Source organism: Arachis ipaensis, chromosome B1, assembly GCF_059453495.1.
Source record: "Arachis ipaensis isolate K30076 ecotype BB chromosome B1, ASM5945349v1, whole genome shotgun sequence".
Lineage (NCBI taxonomy): Eukaryota > Viridiplantae > Streptophyta > Magnoliopsida > Fabales > Fabaceae > Arachis > Arachis ipaensis.
In genome coordinates this window covers 116,712,974-116,730,232 of record NC_142436.1, presented here as the reverse complement: position 1 = coordinate 116,730,232, position 17,259 = coordinate 116,712,974, and the positions used below count along the sequence as shown (strand labels likewise).

General features: G+C 42.0%; 1 protein-coding gene across 1 annotated transcript; it reads right to left on the bottom strand.

Annotated features, from left to right (window-relative positions):
* Nucleotides 1-15,990: 15,990 nt before the first annotated feature.
* LOC107609928 (uncharacterized) lies at nucleotides 15,991-16,683 on the bottom strand. The gene has a single exon (XM_016311991.1). The coding sequence runs from the start codon at nucleotides 16,681-16,683 to the stop codon at nucleotides 15,991-15,993; it is 693 nt and encodes a 230-aa protein (XP_016167477.1).
* Nucleotides 16,684-17,259: the final 576 nt, after the last annotated feature.

Here is a 17,259-nt window from a genome sequence, read left to right as displayed (position 1 = left end):
CTGATTTTCACTTTCTGCCGATTTATTGCTTTATAATCGGACGATGAATGCTTCAGATTAATGTGTCTTGAGAATTTGTAGAATATCTAAAATATTTTTTATTCAAAAGAAAGCGCAAATATATACATGTTGGAGTTTTTCATCCTTTTAAGTCGGATAATATCTAGATCTCAACTTGATGCCTCATTAAAAAACCTTTTCAGGAAAAAGAGTGCATCCTATGACGAGATCTTTTACCTTTTCGAGCTATAGTACCTTCTTAGGTTGCAGGTGTGCCACGATCTGGGAAGCTCTCGTCCATTGAGTTCGGACAGTCTGTAGTAGCCCTTCCCAAGTACTTCTATGACTCGGTAGGGTCCTTTCCAGTTTGCTAGCAACTTTCCTTCTCCGGGTCAAGTTGTTCCAATATCATTTTGGATTAGGATGAGATCATTCTCCGTGAAACCTCTTTGCACTACCTTTTGATTATATCTTGAAGCCATTCGGCGCTTTAGCGCTTCTTCCCTGATCCGAGCTCTTTCTTGGATTTCTGGAAGTAGGTCGAGTTCTTCTCTTTGAAGTTGCGAGTTGGCTTCTTCATTGTAGTGGACTACTCTAGGCGACCCTTCCTTGACCTCTACTGGGATTATTGCCTCCACTTCGTACGCTAATCGGAACGGTGATTCGTTTGTGGTAGAATGTGGCGTGGTTCGATATGCCCATAGGACCTGTGGAAGTTCTTGATGCCAGGGCATTTTGGCCAGTTTCACTGACCTTTTCTTTATTGTTTTTAGGGTAGTTTCATGCATTTTATTAGGGAATAAGCAAGTTTTGGGTAGAATTTCACTTACATCTTGATTCAAGCATATATTGTGCACTTTACATGATTTCATGAGGATTTTGCATGAATTTAATGACAAATTGGATGATGCATTTCTCATGACCGGGACTAGAGTTTTGATGCACTTTATTACTTGATTTTAGGACAAAGGAAGCAAGGAAGAACCACGTTAGCAGCCACGTTAGTCTAACTAACGTGACCTCTAACGTGGAATGGGAGCTAACTTGCAAAGTTAATGAGAAAAGTAATCGCCAATAATGCTCTCGAAGCCATAATAGCCCACGTTAAGAGTAGCGTTAACTAAGTTAACGTGAACTCTAACGTGGAAGAAAGAAATGAAGCCAACGTTAGTGACACTTACCTTTGTCACTAACGTTGGACCAAGCTCACAATTGGCCACGTTAAGAGCCACGTTAACTCAGTTAACGTGGACTCTAACGTTGAAAAGCAAAAGAGAAGCCAATGTTAGTGACACTTACCTTTGTCACTAACGTTGAGCTAAGCCACAATGAGCCACGTTAACTCCCACGTTAACTTAGTTAACGTGGAAGCTAACGTGGAGGGAGCAAGAATCGCCAACGTTAGTGACACTCACCTTTGTCACTAACGTTGGAATGAGCCAATGTGAGCAACGTTAACTCCCACGTTAACTTAGTTAACGTGGAACCTAACGTGGATAAGGGAATGATGAGCCAACATTAGTGACACTCACCTTTGTCACTAACGTTGGAAATGGCTATCATTGCTACGTTAGAAGCCACGTTAACCTAGTTAACGTAGACTCTAACGTGGGAAGTAGGGGCACATTGGAACGTTAGTGACAAAAGTAAGTGTCACTAACGTTCTCGAAGGATTGGCAAGCTTACGTTAAGAGCCACGTTAACCTAGTTAACGTGGACTCTAACGTAGGGGGAAGGGAAGACTCTCAACGTTATTGGGAAAGGTGAGTCCCAATAACGTGTGCGAAGGACCAAGAGGCAACGTTAGTAGTCACGTTAGTGCCACTAACGTTGAAGTTAACGTGGACCATCCCTGGGTGAGGAACGTTAGTGAAAAAGGTGATTGTCACTAACGTTCTCAAACCCACACTCTCACTTAACGTTAACGCCACTAACGTCCTGAGCTAAACACCCTGCCTACTTCAAACTTTCTCTCTGCAAGTAAAGCTAAGCCCACTGCAGAAGATAACTGCTTCAAACTCAAGATCCAAAGGCCCATATCCAAGACTTGAAGAACCAACTAGAAGATCAGAAGAGTAGTATATATAGGGGTAGTTTTGAATTAGGAAAAAAGAGCTTTTTGGGGGATTGGAAATTGGGAACTACTCTCTGTATAATTTACTTTCTCTGCACTTCTAGTTCTAATTTTCATGATGTATTCTCCATCTTTGTTTTCTATTTCCAGAGCTTTGAACAACTAAACCCCTTTCATTGGGTTAGGGAGCTCTGTTGTAATTTGATGGATCAATACTAGTTTTCATTACTCTTCTACTATCTTTTTTCTTGATTTTACTAGAAAGCTTTCAATCTTCATCTAATTAGGTAGTTATCTTGGAAAAGAAGCTATTCATACTTGGATCTCTTCTGAACCTTGGAAGAGGAATGAAGAGATCATGCTAGAAATGCTTTCTCATGTTGGACCAAATTGGGTTTGGTTGGATATGGTGACTATAATCCTACGAACACTTGATTTGGGAATGCATGTGGTATAATCAGTGACAATACTTCATCTCTTCTCATGAGCAATTGACCAAGGAATTGGCTATTGATTAAGATTTGAGAGATTGAATTGCCAAGGAATTGGAATTCGATCACTTAAGATTGCCAAGGAGATCAATGAATGTATTGATTAAGGAAGAGATGAAAATGAATTTGATCCGAAGAATGCAACATCTCCTAAGCCCAATAAATCCCCATCTCTGATCTTACCCATTCTCTTTAATTTCTGCAATTTACTTTTATGAGCATCTTCCCCATTCCCATTTAAATTCTGCAATTTACCTTCCGCCATTTACTTTCAGCTCTTTACTTTTGGCATTTACATTTTCTGCTATTTACTTTTTTGCCATTTAATTTCCTGCAACACTCAAACCAAATTCTGCTTCGCTCAACTAGAACATTCCTCTAATTAAAGTTGCTTGACCAATCAATCCCTGTGGGATTCGACCTCACTCTATTGTGAGTTTTTACTTGACGACAATTCGGTACACTTGCCGAAGGAAAATTGTTGAGAGACAAGTTTTCGTGTGCATCAGTTCTTCAGCCCAAGCTCCCTTCGCATCTTGCAGTCTCCGTTTCAACCCAGCCAATATGACTTTGTTTGCAGATTTAGCTTGCCCATTGGCTTGAGGATGTTCGACGGAGGTGAACTGGTGCTTTATGTTCAAATCGGCTACTAATTTCCTGAAGCGTGAATTTGTGAATTGAGTGCCATTGTCTGTGGTGATGGAATATGGAACCCCGAACCTTGTGACAATGTTCCTATATAGGAATTTCTGGCTTCTTTGAGCAGTGGCATTGGCTAGGGCCTCTGCCTCAATTCACTTTGTGAAATAGTCTACTCCAACTATGAGGAATTTGACTTGTCCTGATCCCTAGGGAAAGGGTCCGAGAAGATCGAGTCCCCATTTTGCAAATGGCCAAGGCGAAGTTACGCTGATGAGTTCTTCTGGCGGGGCGATGTGAAAGTTGGCATGTTTCTGGCATGGGAGACATGTCTTTACAAATTCTGTAGCTTCCTTTTGTAGAGTTGGCCAGTAAAATCCCGCCCGAAGTACCTTTTTGGTGAGAGCTTGTGCCCCGAGATAATTGCCACAAATACCGCTGTGTACTTCCTCTAAAACTTCCCTTGTGTTAGAGGTCGGCACACATTTTAACAATGGTATTGAAATCCCTCTTTTGTATAGGGTGTTGTTTATGATGGTGTAGTACTGAGCCTCTGATGCCAGGGCATTTCGGCCAGTTTCACTGACCTTTTCTTTACTATTTTAGGGTAGTTTCATGCATTTTCTTAGGAAATAAGCAAGTTTTGGGTAGAATTTCACTTACATCTTGATTCAAGCAAACATTGTGAATTTTATATGATTTCATGAGAATTATGGATGAATTTAATGACAAATTGGATGATGCATGACTCATAACTTGGATTAGAGCTTTGATGCACTTTATTTGCTTGATTTTAGGACAAAGGTGGCAAGGAAAAGCCACGTTAGTAGCCACGTTAGTCTAACTAACGTGACCACTAACGTGGAATGGGAGCTAGCTTGCTACGTTAATGAGAAAAGTGATCGCCAATAACGTCTTCGAAGCCATCATAGCCCACGTTAAATACCACGTTAACTACATTAACGTGGTAGTTAACGTGGAGGAAAAGGAAGCTCCAAGCGTTAGTGGTAAAAGTGAGTACCACTAACGCTCCAAAAAGGGCAATTGGCCACGTTAAGAGTCACGTTAACTCAGTTAACGTGAACTCTAATGTGGAAGAGAAAGATAATGCCAACGTTAGTGACACTCACCTTTGTCACTAACGTTGGACTAAGCCCATATTGGCTACGTTAAGAGCCACGTTAACTTAGTTAACGTGAACTTTAACGTGGAAGGAGCAAGGAATCGCCAACGTTAGTGACACTCACCTTTGTCACTAACGTTGGACTAAGCCACTATGAGCCACGTTAGTTACCACGTTAATTGCATTAACGTGGAGGAAAGGGATAATGAGCCAACGTTAGTGACACTCACCTTTGTCACTAACGTTGGAGATGGCAATCAACACCACGTTAGTGGTCACGTTAATGTAATTAACGTGAGGCACTAACGTGAGAAAGGGGCGTTTTGGAGTGTTAGTAAAAAAGGTAGGTGTCACTAACGCTCTCGATGATTTGGCAAGCCTACGTTAAAGGTCACGTTAACTATACTAACGTGAACTCTAACGTAGGGAGAAAGGGGTACTCTCAACATTATTGGGAAAGGTAAACCCCAGTAACGTTTGCGAAGGGCCAAGAGGCAACGTTAGTGGTCACGTTAGTGCCACTAACGTTGAAGTTAACGTGGACCATTTTGGGTTAGGAACGTTAGTGAAAAAGGTGATTGTCACTAACGTTCTCGACCCCACATTTTCACTTAACGTTAACACCACTAACGCCCTAAGCTAAAGTCCATGCCTACTGCACACTTTCTCTACAAGTGAAGCTGAGCTCACTAAAGATGATAACTACTTCAACTCAAGATCCAAAGGCCCATATCCAAGACTTGAAGAAGCCAATCAGAAGATCAGAAGAGTAGTATAAATAGGAGTAGTTTTGAACTAGAGAAGGGCTTTTTTGGATGGGGAGGACTACTCTCTGTATAATTTTACTTTCTCTGCTACTTCTAGTTTTACTTTTCAGAATGCATTCTCCATTTGTGTTTTTCATTCCCAGAGCCATGAACAAATAAACCCCTTTCATTGGGTTAGGGAGCTCTGTTGTAATTTAATGGATCAATAATAGTTTTCATTATTCTTCCTCTTTCTTTTCTCTTGATTTTACTAGAAAGCTTTCAATCTTCATCCAATTGGGTAGTTGTCTTGGAAAAGAAGCTATTCATACTTGGATCTCTTCAGAACCTTGGAAGAGGAATGAAGAGATCATGCTAGAAATGCTTTCTCATGTTGGACCAAATTAGGGTCTGGATGGATATAGTGACATAAAATCCTACCAACACTTTGATTTGGAAATACATGTGGTATAATCAGTGACCATACTTCATCTCTTCTCATGAGCAATTGGACCAAGAAATTGGCTATTGATCAAGATTTGAGAGATTGAATTACCAAGGAATTGGAGTTCAATCACTTAAGATTGCCAAGGAGATCAATGAATGCATTGATTGAGGAAGAGATGAAAATGAACTTGATCCGGAGAATGCAACATCTCCTAAGCCCAATGAATCTCCCATTTCTGATCTTACCCATTCTCTTTAATTTCTTCAATTTACTTTCATGCTAAATTCCCCATTCCCCATTTAAGATTCTGCAATTTACTTTCCGTCATTTATATTCAGCTCTTTATTCCCGGCATTTACATTTTCTGCTATTTACTTTCCGCCATTTAATTTCTTGCAACTCTCACATCAAATTCTGCTTAGCTCAATTAGAACATTCCTCTAATTAAAGTTGATTGACCAATCAATCCCTGTGGGATTCGACCTCATTCTATTGTGAGTTTTTACTTGACGACAATTCAGTATACTTGCCGAGGGAAATTATTGAGAGATAAGTTTCCGTGCATCAGCCTTCCGTTTTAACCTCTTTGCTTCCTTCTCATTTGTGGGGAGTGTTTCTTTTTTGAGGTAATTAATTATGGGGGTCATCCATTCTTGATCCTGACTTGTTATAGCTAGGACTTTTTCTGCTTCCGAGATTGACGGGTTCTGTAGCATTTCCTGGATGAGGCTTCTATTGTTGCCCCCTGGTTTGGTGCTGGCTAGCTTTGAGAGTGCATTAGCTCGGGCATTTTATTCGCGTGGTATGTGACAGATCTTATATTCCCCGAGTTGTCCGAGCTGTTCTTTGGTTATATCCAAATACTTTTTCATGGTGGGATCTTTGGCTTGGTAACTCCCTGTTATCTGTGAGGTGACTACTTGTGAGTCGCTGAAGATGTTGAGTTTTTGAGCTCCAACCTCCTTAGCCAGCTTTAAACCAGCTAGTAACGCTTCATATTCTGCTTGGTTGTTTGAGGCCGGGAATCCAAATTTGAGGGAAGCTCAACTTGGGTTCCTTGGTTGCTTTCTATTATCACACCTGCGCCGCTTCCAGTCTTATTTGAAGACCTGTCCACGTAGAGATTCCATTCTGTGGGGGTTTCCAGGGTATCTGTGAATTCTGCAATAAAGTCGGCCAAGTATTGTGATTTGATGGCTGTCCGAGCTTCGTATTGGAGGTCGAACTCAGATAACTCGACTGACCATTGTAAAATTCTGCCTGCTAGATCTGTTTTCTGCAGTATCCCCTTTATGGGCTGGTCGGTCCGAACCTTAAGGGTGTGGGCCTGGAAGTATGGGCGAAGTCGTCGAGATGTCAGTATGACAGTGTAGGCGAACTTTTCTATTTTTTGGTAGTTCAACTCGGATCCCTACAACGCTTTACTGATGAAATATACAGGCTGTTGCCCTTTGTCGTCTTCTCAAACCAGTGCTGAGGCTACTGCCTGACTTCCTACTGCAAGGTATAATACGAGTGGTTCTTCCTCTCGTGGTCAAGTTAGGATAGGCGGTCGTCCCAGGAAGTTTTTGAAATCCTGGAAGGCTTGCTCGCATTCTGTTGTCCATTCGAACTTCTTTCCTTTCCTTAAAGTGGCATAGAAGGGGAGAGATCTTATTGCTGATCCTGCTAAGAATCTGGATAAGGCTGCCAATCTCCCATTGAGTTGTTGTACCTCTCTGACACAAGTCGGGCTCTTCATGTTGAGTATAGCTTGGCATTTGTTTGGATTTGCTTCAATTCCTCTTTGTGTGAGCATGAAACCTAAGAATTTTCCCGCTTCTACTGCAAAGGTGCACTTTGTGGGATTGAGTCGCATGTCATGCTTCCTTATAGTGTCGAACACTTGGGCCAGGTCGAACAATAATGTTTCTTCACTTTGTGTCTTTATTAACATGTCGTCCACGTAGACTTCCATGATTTTTCCGATATGATCTGAAAAGACTTTATTCATTAGCCTTTGATAAGTAGCTCCCGCATTCTTGAGGCCGAAAGGCATCACAATGTAGCAGTAATTTACTTTTGGCATTAAAAACGAGGTCTTTTCTTGATCTGGTGGATACATGGGAATTTGGTTGTATCCGGAATATGCATCCATAAACGAGAGGTATCTATATCTGGAAGAAGCATCTACCAGGGCGTCGATACTTGGGAGTGGGTAAGGATCTTTTGGGCAGGCTTTGTTGAAGTCGGTGTAATCGGTGCACATTTGCCACTTCCCATTTGATTTTTTCACCAAGACGACGTTAGCTAGCCATAGTGGGTACTTGACTTCTCTTATGAATCCTGCCTCCAGTAGTGCTAGTACCTGTTCTTCCACAGCTTGGGATCCTTCTGGCCCAAGTTTTCTTCGTCTCTACTGTACCGGCCGAGATCCTGGATAGACCGCCAACTTATGATTCATTAGCTTGGGGTCTATGCCTGGCATGTCTGCAGCTTTCCATGCGAAGAGATCGACATTATCTCGTAAGAACTGTACTAGTAATTCTTTTGCGTCTCCCTTCAGGATCGTGCCAACATTAGTTGTTTTGTCCGAGGTATCCCCGATCTGAACTTTCTCTATTTCTCCTTTGGGTTGTGGACGGAGTTCTTCACGTCTCTGAACTCCACCAAGCTCAATTGTATGGAACTGTTCTCCTCTACCTCTGAGGTTTAGACTTTCGTTATAACAGCGGCGTGCCATCTTTTGATCTACTTTTATTGTAGCTATCCCTTCTGTAGTTGGGAATTTCATGCATAGGTGTGGAGTTGAGACAATCGCGCCGAGTTGATTTAGTGTTGTCCGACCTATTAGGGCATTGTAGGCTGAACTCACGTCGACCACGATGTAGTCTATCTTGAGTGTTCTGGATTGGTTCCCTTTTCTGAAGGTTGTATGTAGTGACACGTATCCCAGTGGTTGTACTGGGGTGTCGCCCAGTCCAAATAGGCTGTTCGGGTATGCTCTAAGCTCCTTTTCTTCTAAGCCGAGCTTGTCGAAGGCAGTTTTGAATAAGATGTTGGCAGAGCTCCCTTGGTCTATTAATGTGCGGTGGAGCTTGGAATTCGCCAGTATGATGGTGATGACCATGGGATCGTCGTGTCCTGAGATGACACCTGATGCGTCTTCTTTGGTGAATGTGATTGCAGGGATGTCGGGTGCTTCCTCCTTCCCTTCGACATGATATACTTCTTTGAGATATCTTTTACGGGATGACTTGGAAATTCCTCCTCCTGCAAATCCTCCGTGTATCATATGGACATGTCTTTCTGGCGTACGAGGTGATCGCTCAGATCGTCCGACATCTTCATCTCTTTGTCTTTTTCTCTGTTCATCATCTCGGTTGGCTAGATACCAATTTAGTTTTCCTTCCCTTACTAACTTTTCTATGATGTTTTCTAAGTCGAAGCACTCGTTGGTGGAATGTCCTCGGACCCGATGATATTCACAGTATTCGTTACGATTTCCTCCTCCTCTTTTTCCTTTGGGTGGTCGAGCTGGGGGTATCTTTTCTGTGTTACAGACTTCTTTGTAAATATCCACAAGTGACACCCGAAGAGGGGTGTAATTATGATACTTTTTGATTTTTTCACCCGTTCGGTCTTCCTTATTCTTGGATTCTTTATCTTTATCTCGGTAGGTGAAATCGAATTTCGAGGCTTCTCCAAGTTGGGAATTTTCTTCCATGTTGATGTACTTCTCTGCCCGCTCTTGTACCTCATCTAGAGATGTGGGGTATTTCTTTGATATAGATTGGCTGAAAGGTCCCTCTTGTAAGCCATTGATGAGGCCCATGACGGCAGCCTCTGTTGGCAAGCTTTGTATATCCAGGCATGTTTTGTTGAATCATTCCATGTAGTTGCGAAGACTTTCCCGATCTCCTTGCCTTATTCCTAGTAGACTGGGGGCGTGCTTGGACTTTCCCGATCTCTTTGCCTTATTCCAAGTTGTCGAACCATCTAATTGCTGTCTTTGTGAGAGTCGTTGGAAAAGCTTTGCAGCGAACGGCGTCTGAGGCGTCGGTGAGGTACATTCTGCTTCTGAAGTTGCTGAGGTGATGGTTGGGATCTGTAGTGCCATTGTACAAAGTCATATCCGGAAGTTTGAAGTCTTTAGGGATTTTAGTCTTCATGATTTCCCTAGTGAATGGGTCTTGATCCTTGTGAGAGTTGTCCTTAGGGGTGGTCCAGGTAGCCTTTGCTTTGAGATCGGCTTCAATTTGTAGGAGTTTATCTTCTAATTCTCAACGTCGCCTTACCTCTCTTTGAAGATCCTTGCCGACCTCTTGCTGGTACTGGCTTTCTTTTTCAAGTTGCTTTAGGCGATCTTGAAGTGCTTCTATTACTCCCAGATGTGATGAGTTTTTGTCTCCGTTAGATTTTGGAGTATCCTTTGGTGTGGCATCCGTGTTTTTGTGCGGCGTTCTGTCCTCTAAATCTGAGTTGTGGTCGTTATCCTGTTCGTCTGCCATGGTGATGGGATGACTTCCAGGTTCCCCGGCAACGGCGCCAATGTTCCGAGGGTTACCTGAAACTGTAGGTCGATCTTGGATAAGATCTTCTGTACTGGTCGGAGATGACGTGTCTGGCTGGCTGGTGGCGGCCAGAGCTATTGTGTCCGACTCGTTGGACTGGCTGCACTTCTGATCCTTGGTCACCAGAGGGTGGGGGGTACCTGCAAGAGACTCCGATGCTTAAGTTAGCACGGGTATTAAGCAGGTTTATTATAGAATCAAAGTATGAGTTATACCTGGGTGCTCCAGTGTATTTATAGTAGTGTGTGCTGACTTTTCTGATAAGATAAGTTAGTTATCTTATCTTATCTTATCTTATTTTGGGTGAAGTCAGCTTATCTTCAAGCGAACCGCCTTTATCTCCATAAGCTTGGATTGCCTTTGGATTTGGGTCGCGTTCCTCTATTTGGTCCCTTTACTGGGCTTTCCTGTTGGTTTGGCCGATCTCTTTAAGAAGAGATCGGGTAGTCGGACTTGAAGAGGTCGGTCGCCATGTCGCTAAACATCCCGGGTCGGAGAGCTCAACCCAGGGTATGAACACTATCCTTGTTGTCTTTCCCAAGTAGAATAGTAAATGTTCATTGCTTCCACTTAGTTATCCTCTAACAATTGAAGGAAAGTCAAGTGGCTTCACTAACTCTAGCTCACAAGTCCTAGTCACTTCGTGGGAAATGACTAGAGTTGGTGAGAGTTGAGTTAGCAAGCAATTCCCAATCACAGATAATACTTGAGTATCACAACTCAAGGGATCCCAATTAATCAACCCCTAAGCCAAGTTGGAATATCTACTCCATTAACATGAATGCCATTTTCATAAACACATAATCGGAGTAAATAAAAGACATTAATTATAAGAAATTAATTAAATCTAAATTTGCATTATCAATAATTAAGCATAATCAAACACGTACTAAAATTGAACATAAAAATAATTCAATGCATTATAAATTTAAAAAATAACAAGATCCAAACATTAATTCAAGCAATTAAATGGAAAAACAAAAGTAATAGAGTAATAGAGAAGAAAACTATAAGAACAATGACTCCAATTGAAGGTAGTAGCAGCTCTCTCTAGATCCAATTCAAAAGCAAAACTAAGAATGTCATAAACCCTAGGAGAAGTAGTGTTTTTTCTCTCTAAAACTCAAAACTAATTAAAAACTAAAGTGGAAAGTGTAATCTCTAGTCTCAGCTCCATCCCTGCCTCTAGTTCGTGTTTTCGGGCTTAGATCTGGGTCCTAATCAGCCCAGAAATTGCCCCCAGCGAGTTCTGTTAAGTGCAGCACGTGACGCTCTGTCACGCGTACGCGTCGGCCACTCGTACGCATCGCTGAACCTGCACCTCTCCATGCGTATGCGTCATTCACGTGTACGCGTCGCTGAACGACTCTCCTGGTCACACGCACGCGTCGGCCATGCGTGTGTGTCGCTCCTCGCTTCTCAACTCTTTAGTTTCTTGTGTTCCTTCCACTTTAACATGCTTCATCTTCATCCTTTAAGCCATTCATGCCCTGTAAACCTGAAAACACTTAACAAACACATCACGGCATCGAATGGTAATAAAAGAGAATTAAAAATTAACAATTTTAAGGCCTAGGAAGCAAGTTTTCAATCATAGCACAAAATTAGGAAGGAAACTTAAAAACATGCAATTTACATGAATAAGTGTGAGAATAGTGGATAAAACCCACTCAATTTAGTCCAAAATATATCATAAAATAGTGGTTTATAAAATCTCCCCACACTTAAACATTAGCATGTCCTCATGCTAAGCTCAATGAAAACAAAAGAGGGAAGGGAAAATAGTGAGACTTATGCAATGCAATTTATCTATAAGAATGCAACTACATGCTAAATGCTTCTACCTACTTGGTTAAATGTAAACAAATTCTCTAAGACAAACATAACTGGATTCCACTAATTCAAATCACACAATAAAGGACAAGTAAACTTGGAAGAAGAAATCTCATGAAAGTTGAGAACAAAGAATCAAGCATCGAACCCTCACTGGAAGTGTATACACTCTAATCACTCTAGTGTCTAAGGGTCGATTCTCTCGGTTCTCTACTAAGCTTGCTTTCTAAGACTTGCTCTTCTTCTACCAATCAACAAAATTTAATGCACAAACACACATATCAAGAGGTCTTTTCAAGGGTTGTAATGGGGTTAGGGTCAAGGAAGGAATGTATTTGGTTAAGTGGACTAAAATCTGAATCCTTGATTAACCTAAACTTTCCACCTAACTTAAGACATTCCATGTTATCACAAACCAAAGCCTAGCCACCCATCAACTATTTTTCCACAAATCCATCCACCTTAATATCTTTTGAGTATAAATCATATGTATTAGTTCACATATTAGACTTGGGGCATTTTGTCCCCCTTTTTATTGTTTTCTCTTTTTCTTTTCTTTTCCTTGTTATTCATATTTTTTTCTTTTTATTTTTTTTTTCTTTTTTTTTAAGTGAGTTAATGCATATGATTAATGTGATGAATGCATGAACAGGTGCCCAAACTGTTTTCTCATTTTCATATAAGAATATAAAATACCCAATTCCCTAACCAAGTATTCCCAAACCCAATTTCCTCACACTTAATTCATGTACATCTCACTAGTCTAAGCTAACCAAGGATTCAAATTAGGGACATTTATTATTTTTCGCTTAGAGTTAGTGATGTGCTAATATAAAGAATAAATGGGGTAAAATAGGCTCAACATGGGGCTGCAAAGGAAAATAAAACGGTAAGGCCATATGCGTATGTGAGCTATAGTGAAACAAGGCCTCAATCACGTAAGTGTATGCATACATCAAACAATAGAAATATAAAATCAAGCAAGACAAAGATCACAATTTTAGAGAGAATAACACACACCAAAATGCAACATTGGTTGATAAGAAGTAACCAATCAAATAGGTTCAAAATCTCACTGGTTTTGTGTGTTCGAGCTCTAAAACCACGTTCCAAAATAAAATTCTTCAAGCAAGTTCAAAAAGTTTTAATTCAAATTAGGGAAATGCTTTAAAGCAGTGTCTTGAAAAAGAATTTATTACTTCAACTAAGTAGTACCTAAATACAAGCAACTAACTACTCATGCAGGTTATCCTATGTAACACAAGAAAATTAAAGTACTGGTGTTGAGAGAGAGAGAGTTGTTACCTTCAGGAGTCAGTCACCGACCTCCCCACACTTAATTCTTGGCACAGTCCTCCGTGCTGTCAGTGATCTACAAGGTGTGGCTGGGATCGCCACTTCCAATGGCCAATTGATGGGAGGACAGGGGCGCCTCCGTGTCCATAGCTTGATCGCTTGTATTGCCATTAATGGAAGTAGAGTCCGAAGTGTCGGGTTCCTCCGAATGTGGGTGAGTACAGCTAATGAGTTCCTTTAAGTAGTTGTATCGGCACATGTTGCGTCGCTCAATCTGCTCCATCCGCCGGCTATGCCGGTCTAGCCTCTCCAGGATCTCAAGTAGCAGCTGGTGGTTGGATGGTGATGGTGCATGGGGTGTTGATGATGGTGGTGTGGAAGATGATGGGGCATCCACAGACGGGTTGTCATTTAGGTTCTTGGGTGGCACTTGTGGCATAATCCACTTCCCATGGGGAACCAGTTCATTGGCTAAGGGAATTTTACTCTTGACGTCATCCGCTTCGAGCGGAATGCCAGCCGTAGATGCTAGTTCCGTGACCAAGGCTGGGGAGGGAATGTTACCAATCGTGTGAACGTGGCCCATGGCCCGGCGGAGGAGTCAAGTGATGCTAAGTGGCCTCTCAGTCAGAATGCACCATACAAGCATGGCCATGTCCCCGGTGATAAAGGACTCATGAGTACTCGGCCAGACATAATGAGACATAATTTGTTGCCATAGACGAGCCTCATCTGTCAAATCATTAGTTGAAAGCCCCTTTGGGTTAACCTTGCTTTGCCCATAAATCCAAGTTCTTCCGGGCTTAGCAATGGCCTTTAGGACGGGGTCCCAATCAAAAGTATAACCTTTGTGGGTAATTTTCGCTTCGTGGAAGGCATCCAACCCTTCCGGATTTGGTGGGATGCCCAGCACTCGGTGAAGGGCGTCTTCTGAAATAGGGACTTGCTTCCGACGCATATAGATTGAGTCAAGGGTCAGGGAGTGGTAATTAGCATAAAATTCATCGACCCAAGACAAGTTAACTTCAATTGAATCTCGGTTCAAGAAGCCCCAACGTCTCCTCTTCATTTGATCCTCCACATATTGTATTAAATGGTCCGGTACAAAGAGGAGGTATTCACGGTGGAGATTTCGCTCCATAATATTAGCATGCATCCTTTCACAATAGCGGTTGGCAAATCACGCTGTATCCTTAGCAAGAAGCTTCTTGTCTGACTCATCAATGCAGATATCCACTTTTGGTTTCTTAGAAGGCTGCCGGTTTGTGGGTGACTTTGGTGCTTTCCTTTTTGAAACCGTTTTCTTAGAAGATTTCTCCTTTCCTTTCACGGTTGTCATACTGAAAATGAGGGAAGAGGAGAATTGTAAAGAAACCAGTCAGACAAATGAAGAATGCAATAATAAGATAAGTGTAGTGAAAAAGTAGCAAAGAATGCAGAAATAAAAGCAAAATTAAAGTAAGGGTTCATTGAAACTCTTTCACAAACACGTAGTGTGCATTGTATTCTTCAACAAGCAAGTTGACAAAACCAACATATAACACCATGAGAGAAAAAAAATTATATCCAATAAAATAAGTAGCACCAATCAATCCAATGAATTTATAAAAGGAATAGTGATCCAACACCAATTTCAAACATACAATAAATTGAAAACAAAAGAACTAAAACTAAGCAAGAAATAAGAAAATAAAGTGTAGCAAAAAGAAAATAAAGTGATGAGATGTAACTAAACTAAATAAAAATAGAGAATATAATGAGGGAGGAATGAAACTTTGAAGGTAAAAAAGAGTAGTGGTAAGTGGGAGTAAGAGAGAAAGAATAGGGGTAAGAAAGAAGAATAGTAAGAGAGAAAGGGGGAGAGAGAGAGAGAGAGAGAGGAGAGAAAAGAGGGAACGCCAGAGAACGGTGGCTGCCGGTGGAGGTCCGCCGGAAAAGAAGGGAAGAATAGTGAGAAGGGAAGAAGAAGGAACAAAGAAGGAAGGAGGGAAGAAAAGAAAATAAGCAAAAGAAAAAAAAAAGGGGGGGAGGGGGAAACGGCGCAGACTAGGTCTGCGTGTTGGAGTTTTAAAAATGCATAGTGACACATAAGCGTTGTCCATGCGTATGCGTGGATCATGAAAATTGAAGGTGACGCGCATGCGTCGGTCACGCGTACGCGTAGGGATGAGTTGTGCGTTTCACACAGTACCTGCATGGGCTCGGCACAACTCTCTGTTCGAGCCATGCAGGGGCACAATGTCAGCCTCAGACAAGCCCCATTTTTGGGGACAGGGCGACGCGTACGTGTCGGCCACGCATATGCATAGGCAGCATCTCGCGCCCAGCACCCCGCCAGCATGAGCCTAGCACAACTTTCTATCTAGGTCGTGCTGTACCATGGTCCCAGCACGAATTTAGCACAAATGGAAAATGGGCGTCGTCGCGTACGCGTGGGGCACGCGTACGCGTGACTTCTGCCCACGCCCTTTGCCCCCTGTCTGCACGGCCCCAGCACAACTTTCTGTTTGGCCGTGAGGACGCATCATTTAAGCATCATTTTTGCATGATGCTTGTCCGCGATCTCGCGCGTGCGCGTCAGGCATGCCCATGCGTGGCAGGGTTTTTTTTTTTAAATTACTCAGAACAAAAGGGAAACATGCTGATTTGAAAATTAACAAAGACACTAATGAAACAAACATAAGCAATTAAATAAAATAGAACTATAAAAAGGAAGATCATACCATGGTGGGTTGCCTCCCACTTAGCACTTTTCTTTAACGTCCTTAAGTTGGACGATCCATAGGCTCAGTCCTCTTCCTTTGCTGGATCCTTCAAGAGGAAGATCTTCAGCTCCTTGTTGTTCTTCACTTTCGCACTATGATATAGCTTCAAACGGTGGCCATTGACTTTGAAGAAGGTAGGGCTTGAGGGGTGACTTAGGTGGACAACTCCATATGGTCTCACCTTCTCTACCACGTAGGGTGCATCCCACCTTGACCTCAGTTTACCCGGCATTAACCTCAACCTTGAGTTGTAGAGAAGGACTTGATCCCCAGCTCTAAACTCTCTTCTCTTAATGTGCTTGTCATGTACCGCCTTCACCTTTTCTTTATAGAGCCTTGAGTTTTCATATACTTCTAGTCGAAGGCATTCCAATTCCTCTAGTTGCAATTTCCTTTCAATTCCGGCTCCTCCCAATCCTGAGTTGCATTCCTTCACAGCCCAGTAAGCTTTGTATTCCACCTCCACCGGAAGGTGACAAGCCTTTCCGTAGACTAGGCAGAACGGACTCATGCTGATGGATGTCTTGTAAGCTATCCAATAAGCCCATAGCACATCTCCAAGCCTAGAGCTCCAGTCCCTTCTATGATGTTTAACAATCTTCTCGAGTATGTGCTTGATCTCTCTATTAGACACCTCAGCTTGGCCATTTGTTTGGGGATGGTAAGCCGTCGCCACCTTGTGAGAGATGCCATGTTTCTTCAGCAAACCTGTCATTCTTCTGTTACAAAAATGAGAGCCTTGATCACTCACGATTTCTCATGGTGATCCAAAGCAACAAATAATATTATTTCTAACAAAAGAAATAACCATGTTAGCATCATCAGTACGGGTAAAAATTGCTTCCACCCATTTAGAAACATAATCAACAGCTAATAGAATGTATAAGAAACCATTCGAGTTTGGAAATGGACCCATGAAGTCAATACCCCAAACATAAAAAATTTCACAAAATAACATAAGTTGTTGGGACATCTCATCCCTCTTGGATATGTTTTCAAACCTCTGGCATTGGTGGCAAGAGTCACAGAAAATAGTAGCATCCTTAAAAAGTGTGGGCCACCAAAATCCGCAGTCCAAAATTTTTCTTGCAGTTCTCTAAGGACCAAAGTGTCCACCACTCTCAGAAGAGTGGCATGTCTCTAAAATAGACTGGATTTTTAATTGTGGAACACATCTTCTAATTATTTGGTCAGCACCACATCTCCACAAATATCGGTCATCCCATATGTAATACTTGGACTTGTTCTTAAGCTTGTCCTTTTGATGTTTAGAAAAATTTAGAGGAAAGGC